General features: G+C 40.3%; 2 protein-coding genes across 7 annotated transcripts; both read left to right on the forward strand.

The window, feature by feature from the left end:
* Positions 1-302: 302 nt before the first annotated feature.
* LOC135584601 (histone-lysine N-methyltransferase SUVR4-like) lies at positions 303-9,039 on the forward strand. Of its 6 annotated transcripts, XM_065092969.1 has the most exons (11): positions 303-815; positions 912-1,169; positions 1,377-1,781; positions 1,859-2,057; positions 2,539-2,744; positions 3,102-3,731; positions 4,106-4,371; positions 6,762-6,828; positions 6,934-6,984; positions 7,737-7,830; positions 8,681-9,039. In XM_065092969.1, the coding sequence occupies exons 2-11, from the start codon at positions 984-986 to the stop codon at positions 8,707-8,709; spliced, it is 2,133 nt and encodes a 710-aa protein (XP_064949041.1). In that variant the 5' UTR covers positions 303-815; positions 912-983; the 3' UTR covers positions 8,710-9,039. The 6 variants fall into 6 exon arrangements, with proteins under 6 accessions (XP_064949041.1, XP_064949037.1, XP_064949039.1 ...); XM_065092965.1 differs by having other exon boundaries at positions 2,539-3,731; XM_065092967.1 differs by lacking the exon at positions 8,681-9,039 and adding an exon at positions 7,932-8,122 and having other exon boundaries at positions 2,539-3,731.
* Positions 9,040-12,885: 3,846 nt separating this feature from the next.
* LOC135598720 (acid phosphatase 1-like) lies at positions 12,886-14,119 on the forward strand. Its single transcript, XM_065092970.1, has 3 exons — positions 12,886-13,381; positions 13,489-13,698; positions 13,833-14,119. Exons 1-3 carry the CDS (start codon positions 12,948-12,950, stop codon positions 14,008-14,010), a joined length of 822 nt encoding a protein of 273 aa, XP_064949042.1. The 5' UTR covers positions 12,886-12,947; the 3' UTR covers positions 14,011-14,119.
* Positions 14,120-14,392: the final 273 nt, after the last annotated feature.

A 14,392-nucleotide genomic window follows, 5' to 3' on the forward strand; every position in this document is an offset into this window, starting at 1 on the left:
GATTCGTGCAACCATTCATTGCGAAGGAAGAAAAAAAAAAGATAAAAAACCGATGCGGACATTATTATTGGCATATTGCCATTTATCGTTATCCGAAATTTACCCCCAACTAATTATCATATTCGATTGACTTAACTTTGGTCAAAGGTTTGACCATCTTGTTTTTGGTCATCAAACTCATGAAATAACATCCAAATACAATGCAGGTTGTATATCCAGTAACGCACGGTGCTTTTAAACGGGAACGAAGCGGAAACGAAGCGTCAGCAAACTTGTTATTTTCGGCGATTACCATCCAACAACACGATCACAAAGCCGACCGGATCCGCAGTCGACCGCATCACGCCCATTGAGTGACCGTCCTCCCGAGGACAGAGCCGGAGGCGGAGAGCTGCTCGGGGGGGAAGTGCAACTGGCGACCCCGCTCGCGTTCCACCAACCCTAACGCTCCGATCAACCGATCGCGGTGCTCCGGCTCCGACCATCTCGATCGAGGTTGGTCGAAGCGTTCCCTTCTCGCCCTAGGGTTTCTCCCGCAAGATTCGCTCGGTAACCCGGGTCCCTCTCGATCGTCTCGTTGTGCTCTCCGTTCATGACTTGCATTTCCTCCTACTCGCCGCTTAATGCTGGGGTTCCGCATTAAGCGGGGGGTGCTCGGGGGAAGTGCAAACGACGACCCCGCTCGCGTTGCACCAACACTAACGCTCCGATCAACCGATCGCGGTGCTGCGGCTCCCACCATCTCGATCGAGGTTGGTCGAAGGGTTCCCTTCTCGCCCTAGGGTTTCTCCCGCAAGATTCGCTCGGTAACCCAGGTCCCTCTCGATCATCTCGTTGTATTCTCCGTTCATGGCTTGCATTTCCGCGTACTCGCCGCTTAATGCTGGGGTTCCGCCGCTTTCTTGAACCAGCATTTGAACTTTTCTGGTCGTATTTGGTTTCTGTTGGAGTTTGGAGAAGGTGTTGGTGATATCGATTCGGGAATGGCGCGGCAAAAAGCTATAGCGGCACTGAATGCGATGAAGGCCATCGGAATACCGATGCAAATGGCCAAACCCGTGCTGAAGAACCTTCTTAAAGTTTACGAAAATAATTGGGAGTACATCGAAGCCGAGAACTATCGGGTCCTCGCCGATGCTATACTTGACATTCAAGAATCGCAGGAGAAGGTACTATGTTTGGCGTATTGTACTGGTAATCACAAGTCATCAGTTGTTCTTTAAATATGAACCGGTTTTTTGAATTATCCTATTGCTTTAGGAGGACGGCTGGAAAAAGAAAATGGTGGATGATTTATGGAAATCCTATCATAATTTAATTCTTGTAGTTCTTCTTACTGATTTGTTCCTAAGATGTTGAATAACTGATTGTTTCAGGATATGGGTGGTAAAGGGAAGGATGTTATTGCAAGCGATGATCCTGAGCCTTGTCGAATGAGAGTCAGGGCTAGGCAAGATGACCATCCCCCTCCACCATCAAATGCTAACCCTAATTTGGCTGGTGAAACTTCACAGAAAAGGCCAAGACTAGAAGCAGGTGTATCACGTGAACATAAAGGAGATGGACCAGTTTCATCCTTGAGGAGTCAAGGAATCATGAACGATGAACCCTCGTTGCCTCAACCTTCCTTTGGGAAAGCAGCAAATCAGGACTTGTTACAGCGGCCATTGACTAGGCAGACTACAGCTGAGGTTGTGCCACCTCAAACTTGCAATATATCTGATAGAGCTGGACAGACATCATCTCATTTGAATCATAGACAAATAAAAACTCCGAACCAGGTAAACGAAGCTGGTCTCGTACAAGTTCTGATAAGTACACTTGTCATATATAAAAAAATGACAAACAATCTCTGCAGGATAAAAGGGATAATTCCATCATTTTAAAAGAGCCAAAAGTTGAACCAGGCACTGAGTTTCTACAAAAGCATCACACAGGTAACTGTTCTTCTGATCCAGTCAGTCCTAAGGATGAGCCGTGTGAATATGACTCACCAGTATCTGAAACTCCTATTGCGATGATACACCCTTCGCAGCCACATTCTTCAGGAAACATAGGTATATGTGTAATCTTTGTTCTCTTTATCATTTGTTGAAATTGGCGTATTTTGCTGGTATATTAGTGTATCTCTTTTGGCATCATCTATTATTATCAGCAACCATGTGTTAAGATTGGCCACTTTATGCATGAAAGTTTCTTGCTAGCAATTATACTCGTCCAATTTGTTTCTTATTCCATACAAAATTCATGTAATTTCTCTTTATTGTATCGACCATATTGAAAAGGTTGATTTTTCTTGAACATAAATTAAATGACTTATAGAGAGTCTCCATATGACATGTATTTTTTGATATAACAACTAATAACCGTCATATCTAACTATACTATTAAAAATTAACTTTTAATTGAATACATGAAGCTTTTGTATCAAGCAATACTTGTCCTGAGAATATATTAAGCATTGTGTTGGGACATATTAGTTAAATCTCGTGAGAAATATTCATAATTGGTCTATTTTGGCCCTTTTATTTCCTCAAGGTCAGCAGAGTTGTCATATCTCTTCGAAAGGTCATTCAACTTTGCAGCAAAATGTTGATGGAAGCATGACACAGAAAGGGCAAAGAAATAATGCTAAGGAAAGTCTCCCAGTTAATGCATTCACTACGGGAACCACATCTGAGCTTTTATCTGTTCAGGAGTCATCTTCTTTTAATGTTGATGTAGCTTCTTCAGACTTGGGGGAGGTAAAACTTACATTTAGTTGTAGCTCTGATCGACCGGATTTCCATGTACCTAATTTGGAGACTGTCTTTAAACGAGTAGAAGATAGATGTTTGAAATCCTACAGGATTCTTCAACCGAGCTTCTCTTTTGTGAACCTTATGAAAGAAATGTGCGAGTGTTTTCTAGAGCTAGGTTCTGAAGCAACTGATGATAAGCAGGAAAATGTCATGCAGATAATTCCAACAATAGATGCACTCAAGAAACCCATCATGCCTTGTGCTTATGACGCCATGTCTGCATGCTTGAATAATTCATTTTTTCCAACAGCATTGGATAATATGGACGTGACACTTAGCTCTGATCCTTCTCCTATTCAGAAAGATACACTTATTAATCAAAGTGGGATGATCCAGAAGATGAAGGAACCTGAAATTCCCAAATCCAGAAGCCTAACATCATGTAGCTTGGTGGTGGTTCAGCCACAACATGCACTAGGCAGATCAAGACTGCTTCATGATGTCAATGACATATGTAAAGGTGAAGAAAGAGTTAGAATATCAGTGGTAAACGAAATCTCTAGAGAAGAGTACCCGCCATCTTTTAACTACATACCACGTAACATTGTTTACCAGAATGCATATGTTAGTTTTTCTCTCGCTCGAATTGGGGATGAGGACTGCTGTGCAGATTGTTTCAGTGATTGCTTGGCTGCACCAATACCTTGCACCTGTGCACGTGAAACAGGAGGTGAATTTGCCTATACATCAGATGGCCTTATGAAAAAGGAATTTCTGGATGAATGCATTTCTATGTATCGTGAACCGCAAAAACACCATCTGTTCTATTGTAAAGATTGCCCCCTAGAAAGATCAAAGAATGATGTTTTGCCTGAGGCATGCAAGGGACACCTAGTGCGGAAGTTTGTCAAAGAATGCTGGAGCAAATGTGGCTGCAGTATGCATTGTGGAAACCGTGTGGTTCAAAGAGGCATCACACGCAATTTGCAAGTAAGTTTATTGTTTCTTGAGAATTGATCATAATCAAAATCTTGCCCCTCCTTTTAATCGAGATTCTGTGTTTGTCTTACAGTGAGGCTTTTTTGCCATTTCACTCCTAAGTGCTGCTTATCATATTCATTTCTTCTATTCGAATGAACTTATTTTTCTAACATTACATTGGATTGTGTGTGCTTTAGGTGTTTCTCACATTCTTGAGAATGATCATAATCATAATCTTGCCCCTCCTTTTAATCAAGATTCTGTGTTTGTCTTACAGTGAGGCTTTTTTGCCATTTCACTCTTAAGTGCTGCTTATCGTATTCATTTCTTCTATTCAAATGAACTTATTTTTCTAACATTACATTGGATTGTGTGTGCTTTAGGTGTTTCTCACATCTGAAGGAAAGGGGTGGGGCTTGAGGACACTTGATGAATTGCCTAGAGGTGCTTTTGTATGTGAGTATGTTGGGGAAGTATTGACAAACATGGAGCTATATGATAGGACAATGCAAACCACAGGCAATGCAGAGCATACTTATCCCGTGTTACTAGATGCTGATTGGGGCTCAGAAGGTGCACTGAAGGATGAAGAAGCCCTTTGTTTGGATGCAACGTTTTATGGCAATGTGGCAAGATTTATCAACCATAGGTACGCTCCTAATAAGAATTCATGTTCTCAATCAGATGGTTCTAAGCTTCTGACACTTTAGGCATTACTTAAGAGGAAATTTGATAAAAAAGGTATCGTGTTGCTTCTCATGTTGATTGTCTTGGAGATGCATCAGTCTTATAGTGCTCTAGTTATTTTTTACTGGGGTCCCATAAATTTTTCCCCCCCAAAAAAAAATTAATTTTGTTAATTCAAAGATCTAATAGACAATGTACCCTTTTTGTTAGAGGATACCAAATTACAAAAAGGATAGGCATCTCATTCTGCCACTAAAAAGTGGATATAATGTTTCTAGCAAATCTTGCCACCTGGTTGGTGGTTTCATTTGACTTATGGTATACATAGGCAAAGGTAACCCTGTTACACAATTTGATCAATTCAAAGATATCTCTGGAGACATTCATTTGCTGCCACAGGGGGATTAATGGTTGTTTAAGACATCTATCACATTTGCTGCATCTCTTTCAACCATCAGCCTGGTAATTCCTTGCATCACTGCAACCTGAATGCCCTCCTTTACTGCAATTGCTTCACATTCAGATCCCTTCCTAACTGGCGTCCCAGAATTATCCTACTTGGTGATTATGGCCAATGTCGAACATTTTTCTAGAAGTGGGACATCACAACCTGATGAGACCATAAAAAAAAATATTGTTCGTCATTTGAAAAGTTATGAGTTTCCATTGGTTCTATTTGTATCCATATACATCCAAATTAATCTAAATCTGTAAATCATTTCTGTTTGTTCCACTTGCAACTGTGAACTCGCTAACTGAACTCTGATGATCTGAACTTCAGTTTGAGCTCTGAAGTAACTTGAATTAATTTCTAAGAAGACTTGAAATCCAATTTATTTTCATACTTTGACTTTCAATTTGAGGTTTGATCATCATAAAATGCAAAATTTCCTGTAGCGTTTAACGTTTCGTTCAGTTCGTCTGTGAAATGAACTCACACGCCTCGCATGCAAGCCTCTTGGTGTGCAGCCAACTTAATAATCAATTGCCTTCTCTATATATCATAACTATTATAGTCTCTCAATGTGAATGAGAAATGCTTGTGTCCTGTCAGAATATTGGCCCTTAAGCTTTTACCTATATTGAAATAGTTAACTTGGATGTATTGCTTATAAAAATGTACTCTAGATGGGGTTTTCATTTTCTTTTGTGACTGCACTTAAGTGCTTTAATTCTAGTTGCAGCGTTCCTCAGCTAAGTGGAGAGGATATGGTTCAAAGTACTTAGATTAGAATAATTGGATGTTTATGAAATTAAAAAATAAATTTTTTAGAAGCAAGACAAGGGTCAAATCCTTTCGTTGATGGCATCCAAGTCCATTCTGCTGTGACATTATAAGGTTGTTCATGTTGATAAAGCAATTTATAGGCTCACCTAGTCCCTGATGCAACTTATCATGTTTTAGTGTGCTCTCTTAAAGGACTCATGGTCCTTGTCAACCTGTAGCTGCCAGTCTCTTTCCTTTCTAAAGCATCCTTTTAGTATGCATATCTCAAAATTTAATCAGGACTAATTTGCTTAGATCTTGGAACTTCTTGTTTTGAGGCTGATTCTATTGAGCATTTAGAAGGCTTCTTCCTTTGTATATGTTTCTTTTTTTTTTTGTTTGGTTCGAAAGCAGGTTTTGCATCATCTATTAGTATTAGGGTGCTCTATTTTGACATTATGGGTTTTAAGTAATTGGAATAACCTCTCAGGTGCTGATAAGCTCTGTGCATTTGGTGGTCTTTCGGACTTACAGTTGCTAGACCCTTTTGAACTTGACTGCCATTTTTTGTTATTTTATTGCAACACCATATTTCCCAATTCCATGATATTCTCGTGACTGGACTTCTATTTCTTCTTTACTTGGTGAATCTGGGTACTATTTCAACACATAAAAAGTGAAATTCAAACATGTTGCCTTTAGCATCATTAATTTTTTTTTTTTTTTCACTCTTGGCAAGAGCTGACTTGGTTTACCTACCTTTGTAATCTAGGACAATCATTGCAGGCTAGGTAATGTTCCCCTCTTTTAGCCATCTCTGGGACTGTCTTTACATTAACACACCAATTATTTTAGGCATGGTAAGCTTATTGACTGATCTGCTTGCCAGTGTCGACAAGTAAGAACAATATTCTCTGGGACTATCTTTACATTAACTTCTGGTACAGTCTGTACCACATCCTTCTCTAATGTTCATTGACATGAAAAAGAAAGTTTAGTTGTCAGAGTTTTATTTTGGTTTCTTTTGTTTTATTTCAATAGTAGCCATTGATAGAGTATGTTTGACTTTTGCTTTTCTAATGTTATTGCTTCTCTTGCAATCCCATTATACATCACTTGATTTTGTAAATGACTTTTGATTGTAGATGCTTTGATGCCAATCTGATTGAAATTCCAGTTGAAGTGGAGACACCAGACCATCATTACTACCATGTATGCAGTGAATCTGTGAATCAAAGTTATGGCTTTTATCTTCAAACACACTACAAATTCTTGTACTTATTGGGCTCATATCTTCCTATTTCATTTTATCTGCAGCTTGCTTTTTTTACAACCAGAAAATTGGAAGCTTTTGAGGAATTGACATGGGTAAGCATTTTCAAGTGATAGAAGCATTTAAATTGAAAAAGGCAGTTTTTCCATTTTGCCTTACGGGCATTGTTATTAGCACTTCTTTAGATCAAGGCTTTAAATACCAATCCTTTACCAGTTTCACTAACTTGTCGGACTGCCACAGTTATAGTTTATTACCGCTGCAGAAATAGTATTGGATAGATTTTTCTTCTGCGAGTTGTTTGTGCTAGTGCATAAACAAACTGTAATGGTTGGGCTTTTGGAGTTGCCATTCCAATCTGGTCAGAAGCTGCATGCTACAACAATCTTTTAACCTTTAGCTTGCTCTTAAACATTTAGAAGCACAAAAGATGGAAGTCCAATAAAAACAATGATTAGTAATCAGTAGGTGTAGCGAATGTAAGAACCGCTTCCATGAAATGCTTTTGTCCTACAGTTGTAATTGATGCTTTACTCGTTAACAACCAATAGGCCATGTATGTTCTGTACCAAGTTACATGATTAGCACTTAGACCCTTAACTGGTATTGAGCTTTGTCATACCCCTCCCCTTCATGGGTGTGTGTGTGTGTGATTTTGTAGGTCGATGAATATAATCATTGCTAGTCCCAGGCCTACCCTGGCTTTCGCTGGACCTAAACTTTTGAGGGATGTCGACAACTATCCGAGTTTTTTCATAAGCATACTTATGGAGAACTCTTTCTAGCTGTGTTACTTTCGCATAAATCATTTTTTTAGATTCTCTAATAACTTGTTATTCACTTGCAGGATTATGGTATAGATTTTGATGATCATGAGCACCCAATTAAGGCATTTAAATGTAGATGTGGAAGCAGATTTTGCAGAGATATTAAGCGCCGCAGTATGTTTTCATCTCCAAAAGCAATACGATACCTAATATTTTCATAGTTTTTTCTTTATTTTTTGTGAAGTGAAACTAAAGAGCTTCATATTATTTGGCAGATGGTAAATAGCACTCTTTTTTAAGGACTGTATGGGATTGTTTGAACCTGCCCACTAAAAAACTTTAGTAAAAACCTTGGGCAAACTACTTTCCTTGGCCTGAAGTATGTATATCCTATATAACTAGATACTTGTTTATCGCCTTATACATGTTTAACTGTTTAGCTATGTTCCAACCAGACATAGCTTAACTATTTGGTATCAGCTACAGATAGACAGGTTCCATCAACTTCTGTCACTTCTTGTTAATCTCCCATCTTCCCTTCAATATTATGTCGCATTCTCTCATTTCTCACTTGCAAATCCTCATTTCTGGTTGGTTTGGCTGCAATTAATGCAAATAGGTACCGCATGTCGTCATAGGTAAACTCGCATAACTTACCCAGTTAAAAGGTGATGATGTCTAACCGCCAGTGAGTCGAACAAGTGCTCTCCACTTCTAATCTGATCGAGGGTGAAAATCAGAAGGAGCTTTTTTAGTCCATTCCTCTTTGATAACATGGAATCATTTAGCAACGTTCAAACAAAAACAACAGAGAGGTAATAGTGGTCCTAACTGTTTATATTCCTAAATGACAGTCGCTAGTGTTTAATTTAGAAACGCAACGAAGCAAAATATGGTTATTACATATGGGATACAAATTAGCAAAATTTAGTAAGTGACGGTTTGTTTATTATGGACAAATAGATGCTTTTTTTAGTTTTATCATATATTGTCATCCTTGTGATAAAACACCATTTATTTTCAGGGAGAAGATCAAGGGCATTGGTTCAATGAACCTACAGAAATTTTGAAAAGGATTTTGAGTAGGTCTCCAGTAGAAGGCTTGTTTTTATTGTAATTAACAAGTAATCTGGATGATATGGCGTCCTGCTCGTGGTGTACAGGATGGTATAGGAACAACTTTAATGGATTCTGCTGAATGTGGACTGGGTTTTGACAGGAATCTTTACCTGACTGTCAGAAGACTTGAACTTAAAAACATTTTGTTGGCATCAGCATCAAATGGTAATCTCCATTCGGTGGGATGAGGTTTCTCAATTTGATCTGCCTATGACTGTTTTCAAGATTGATAGGTGTAAATGCTGGTCGTTAATATTTTCTCTATGCTAGCAGGAAGTTTTGTTTACAAGATGCTTAGTTAGAGCTTATCTTAACCCTAACCATGTTTTGTCGTTTAACAACTCTGGCTACGCATCTTGAGTTGGATGAGGCGGTGACCCTCAACCTTGTCCAACTTGGCAAATGGTATCCTTCGGTTCTGCGGTCATATTCTTTCTTGGTTCTTGCTGTGTCCCTAGTCTTCTCCAATCGCCAAAAAAGGAGTTCTGACTTAGTGTACAGTCTCATTCAGATAACGATCATTCCAACCTTAGCTTTTGTGGGCACGTGATCTTTGCTGAAATCTTACTCAAATCTGTGATGCGAATGCCTCTTCGTCCTCTACAAATGCCACAGATTCCTCAGAAAAAAAAATTCGAGGGCTTGAACGGACCGGATGATGGCAACATCAGCTCACAGGGGACTTTTGATGGCCGCCGAAAGCAACTTTAGGGTCCACACAGATGCTTTCGAGGCGTAAAGATCTGCCAAGCTTCTTCATTCTCGATTGATAGATGCTTTTGAGTGCCAACTCCATTTGCAAGAAGATGCCTCATCTAATGATAGGGACGACATTCAATTCTATCATCCTACTACTTTTGCTCGACGGTCAGCACGAATAAAGGCGATGGGACTAATTCTGGGTCCATGTAATTGCAACGAATGGAAAGAATGACGGCATCATCATGGTTGGGCGTGCTTTTGAGTGTCCTTTCGACACTTTAAACTGGCTTTAAATAAGCACTCGAGCATGCCTTATTATTAGATGAGTGAGGTGAAGCGATCTCTGTGAAGGCCAATATGGTGACACAGGCAAAGAGACTTGGCAGAGGAGACACGCAGGTCACCCTTGCTAAGGTTCAACTGAGAGCATCCATGGAGTGTTGGAAGTCGATGAGGCAGGCCTTGTGGAAGCTGCGGTCACGGTTGCGAGGCATGGCGGCACCACTGAGGCAGAGCTCAGCGAGTTTTGCTTATGATCTAAAGAGCTACTCCCAGAACTTTGACGATGGTTTTCTCCATGAGCAGTTTGTGCCGTGCTCTCACCACTTCATTCAATTCCTGACGACCGTCAGTCCTCTGGAGGCGCAATTTTGCATATTAGAAGTTGGATCGTACCGTGCTCTCACCACTTCATTCAATTCCTGACGGCCGTCAGTTCTCTGGAGGCGCAATTTTGCTTATTAGAAGTTGGATCGTAAAAGAGGGGTAATTTCCATGTATGTGTATCGACTTGGAAAGGCTAAATCTTCCTCGAGGACAAGTAAATAATTATCTCGAGTCGTAGAGTTCCTCTCGTTTCCTATCTAAATTAGAAATCTATATACACGTTAGCATACCACATTCTTCCTATTAACGTGATCGGCGTCGATTGTCTACTGCCTTCTCTGTACCTGAGAAACGAGATGCTGTCCCCATCACCAGTATTGCCTCATAAAATGTCCAGTAAGATTAAAAGGTTAACCCGTGACGATACAGATTATTAGCACGACTATTTATTCAGGTCTTTGGAACTCGAAGAGTATTGTTTTGACAATGGAAATCGACTTTAAAGGATTGAATCGACGATCTGTATTCAATCTCATTATATTAGGATTAATTACTCATGTGATTTACATTGAGAATCTATAATTTTAAAAATAAAATAAATACTCTCATTTATTCTGAATAATTTTAATATATCATTTATTTTAAATAATTTTATCGATAATAAATAAAAAGTAGAACGGATATTAAAATTATTTTTTTGTTTATCATTTCGTATTGATCTAACATGTTACGTCACGTATTATGTTTTTCGTCAAACACAGTTGACATCGTTACGATAAATGAGATTATTTATTTTATTTTTAAAATTATAAATATTTTAATATAAAAATTTTTAAATATAAAAATCATGATATTAATAGGATTTAAATATAAAATTAATATATAATTAGTCTCATTATATTACGTTGGCATTCCTATCCGATGCGTGGGATTAGGATAAGACGAGAAGTAATGAGGTATGAGTTGTATGCACATCTGTCCCATCTTCTGCTCCAACAAAGATTCTTCTGGTCTCTCAGTTCATTTTGGCTGATAATGTACTATAGATGTGGAAGATGATATTATAGCTGTAGATAACAACGTAGATAACAACAAATTTGTAATAGACCATTTTTTTTCCCAAAAACACAAAAACAAAATTTGAATTAAGAAACAGAGAGTATACAATATGGCTTATATACTGGTCATCGTATAAAATAGACAGTAGTTCAGAAGGAAAGTGTTGAGCTGTGGTGCGACCAAATGTGCATATGCTGTTACACTCATGAAAACAGTGTAAACATACAATTGAAATCTTTAAATATAATGATAGATGCCATTATATGATTGCCATCAGTATATAGTATTGGATAATCTTTGAATTAGTCTCAAAGCGACCATCTCTCCAAGCATGGAGATGCCCTTTCTTGGCCCTTCGCAGCCATTGCTTCACATCAAATGCTTCGCGTTGAAGAGCCGACAAATGCAAAGTAGGCTGCTGCCAAGCAAAATGCTCAGTATCCCTCTTTTTCTCTTACGTATAACGAATCTAAGACTCCCACCCTCCTGCAAAGAGTAAGCCATTAGTGTTAATGTTAAGGAAGCCAAAGGAGGTTTAGTTCACATGATAACAGAATACAATTTCTAGCAAAATAATTAGTGTCAGCCACAATTTTCTTCAAATTCCTATAGCACTAATATCTCGTGTTAGAAAACCTTATCCAAAGGAGGTTCGGTAATAATTGCGATAAGATTCGCGTTACATCAGCTGTCCCAGATGACGTCTCACGCCACTGTTGACCTGATGAGGCACCCGGTCAAAACGGACCAGAACACTTACCAAGGCACATTAACACCCTGCTCAGGCTCGATCCCCCACGTCACGCCAACGACAATGTCAGACGTTACCAGAAGTACGATCCTGCTCCCTACGGGCAGGCACATCATGCAACGGTAATTCTCACTATAAAAACCCTCGCGCACTGAGGAGGAAAGGGAGAAAGGGAGAAAAAGAGAAAGAGAGAGGCACAAGAGAAGCAGACACAACTTGGCTAAAAAAAGGAAACCCCCACGATCACCCACTGACTTGATTGTTGGAGGGGTTGGACCGAGCTCTCCGACCTGACCTTTGTGCAGGTGCGAAACCGAAGGTCCCCACTGAATGCGCAGGCGAGGAGTTCTTGCCCGAAGGGAATAGCGATCCCGTCCCAATCGGAACATCATGATCGACCACCTCAGCAGTCAGGAGGAGTATCCCAGGAAGATCCCCATCATCCGGACCCGAACCAAGCCACGTCGGTCCCGAGGTCACGGCTTAAAGTTGTTTACACTGACACGGTAGAATGTGAGCTAATAAAGTTGGAGATATGTCCCCACAGAATATTAGCTAATAAAGTTGTAATAGACCAGTAAACAATGGCATAGTTCGAAATGTGCTGTCCCACTAAGTTTGCAGTTCATTTCATCTTCTGTTGACTTCTGGAATATGATTCATTTGTCATGGCCACGTCTATTGCCTAACAATCGAAGCGTGTTCAGCGAGGCCATTTTTGTTGTAACATTCAAAGTCTTTTATGATTCAGAGTGTCACAAATTTCTTCCTTTTTTTCTTATTTTTAAGCTACTGCTTTGATTCATTCCTGAATATATATATAATAATCTTGGAAGACCTCACATTAGTACTCAAAGAGCCACATGCATACATCCATATAAAACGAAGGAGAAGGTGCTGAGTAGTAGGTACGGCACAGCGGAGGACAGATGTTCTTGCCAGCTCAAACTCATTCATCACCATAACATCTCCTTCGTCAACCACCACCGCCAAGCCATGAGGTCATTTCTTCTCTTTTCACTGGTTCAGAGGTTGAATCCGCGCATATAAATATATGGAAGAACAAGCAGCGATTCATATGCCGAGGAAGAAGATGAGAGGGGAGGTCATCCTACTGTGTCTGTGGCTGTGCACGGGGCTTGTGGCTGGGGACTGGAACATCCTCAGCTACATCACTAGCAAGAGAGAGGATGACAGGAACGGCAACGTGGAGTTCAGCCTGAGGAACTACTGCGAGAGCTGGCGGATGAACGCGGAGCTGAACAACATCCGGGGGTTCGAGGTGGTGCCAGGGGAGTGCGTCGGCTACATCGGCGCCTACATGACGTCGACGCAGTACGAGGTGGACGTCCAGCTCGCCGCCGAGGAGTCCCTCTTGTTCCTCACCGACAGCTTTCAGCCCTCCGGCGAAGGCAAGGACGCATGGATCTTCGACCTCGACGACGTCCTCCTCTCCTCCGTGCCCTACTTCAAGATGCACGACTTCGGGTACACATCATATATAGGACTTGGATCTTCTTCTCTACCGTACATACCATTTTGCTGCACAAGTGGAATGTTGGTTCTGTGGAATGACTGTGTTGGGATGGATGCAGAGGAACCAAGACAAACAGAGGGAGCCTCGAGGCATGGATGAGGGAGGGCAATGCCCCTGCCATCGAGCACATGCTGACACTCTTCTACCTAATCAGAGGAAAAGGGTTGAAGGTCTTCATCCTCTCTTCCAGAGCAGAGTATCTCAGAGAAGCGACCGTCGAAAACCTCATCGCCGTCGGCTATCATGGTTGGACTGATCTCATCCTCAGGTCTGTACATCTTTATGAATGAATGCGTATGATAATGCAAGCATCGAGACCAACTATTAGCAGACTACATATCAGCACGCTTCTGTTCTAATTCATTCTCCCTTCTCATCAACCTGCAAATATTTGATCTCCAGGTCGGAGGAGGACAAATATACCTGCGCAGAGGAGTACAAGGCAAAACAGAGGAGCAAGTTGGTCCACGAAGGCTACCGCCTGTGGGGAATTGTTGGGAGCCAATGGAGCAGCCTCGGGGGTTACACCACCGCCCGAAGAATCTTCAAGCTCCCAAACCCTATGTACTATGAGTATTAGAACGTCATCATCTCTCTGCCAACTTTCTCATTCCCTCCGCCAAAAATAAGTGGCCCTCATTTCCCTTCCTACATGGAGAAAGATATGAGTTCACATGTTTTTGTCTCAACGCACAGTTCTTTACCGTGTTGCCATCCATAAATTATAATGAAAAACACTTTACTATCAAGAACGAATTGTAATATCACATATTAAGGTTAAATTACTTGTGAAATACAACACCATAGATTTGCACGAAAGATATGTTGATATTCTAATGATTATTATATTACTAGGATGTCCTGTTACTATATAGACGAGAAATAATTAAGATCATCTTCTAAAATTTATTAAGATATAGACTCGCTCGATCACTTTAATTAAAATATAATTAGATATTTTG

Source organism: Musa acuminata, chromosome BXJ2-1 (assembly GCF_036884655.1).
Source record: "Musa acuminata AAA Group cultivar baxijiao chromosome BXJ2-1, Cavendish_Baxijiao_AAA, whole genome shotgun sequence".
NCBI classification, from domain to species: Eukaryota; Viridiplantae; Streptophyta; class Magnoliopsida; order Zingiberales; family Musaceae; genus Musa; species Musa acuminata.

Coding starts and splice junctions, on each gene's coding strand:
- LOC135584601 (XM_065092964.1), top strand. CDS start 984: ATGGCGCGGCAAAAAGCTATAGCGGCACTGAATGCGATGAAGGCCATC. Junction 1,170..1,376: donor TTCAAGAATCGCAGGAGAAG/GTACTATGTTTG, acceptor TGATTGTTTCAG/GATATGGGTGGTAAAGGGAA. Junction 3,732..4,105: donor GCATCACACGCAATTTGCAA/GTAAGTTTATTG, acceptor TGTGTGCTTTAG/GTGTTTCTCACATCTGAAGG.
- LOC135598720 (XM_065092970.1), top strand. CDS start 12,948: ATGGAAGAACAAGCAGCGATTCATATGCCGAGGAAGAAGATGAGAGGG. Junction 13,382..13,488: donor TTCAAGATGCACGACTTCGG/GTACACATCATA, acceptor GGATGGATGCAG/AGGAACCAAGACAAACAGAG. Junction 13,699..13,832: donor TGGACTGATCTCATCCTCAG/GTCTGTACATCT, acceptor TTTGATCTCCAG/GTCGGAGGAGGACAAATATA.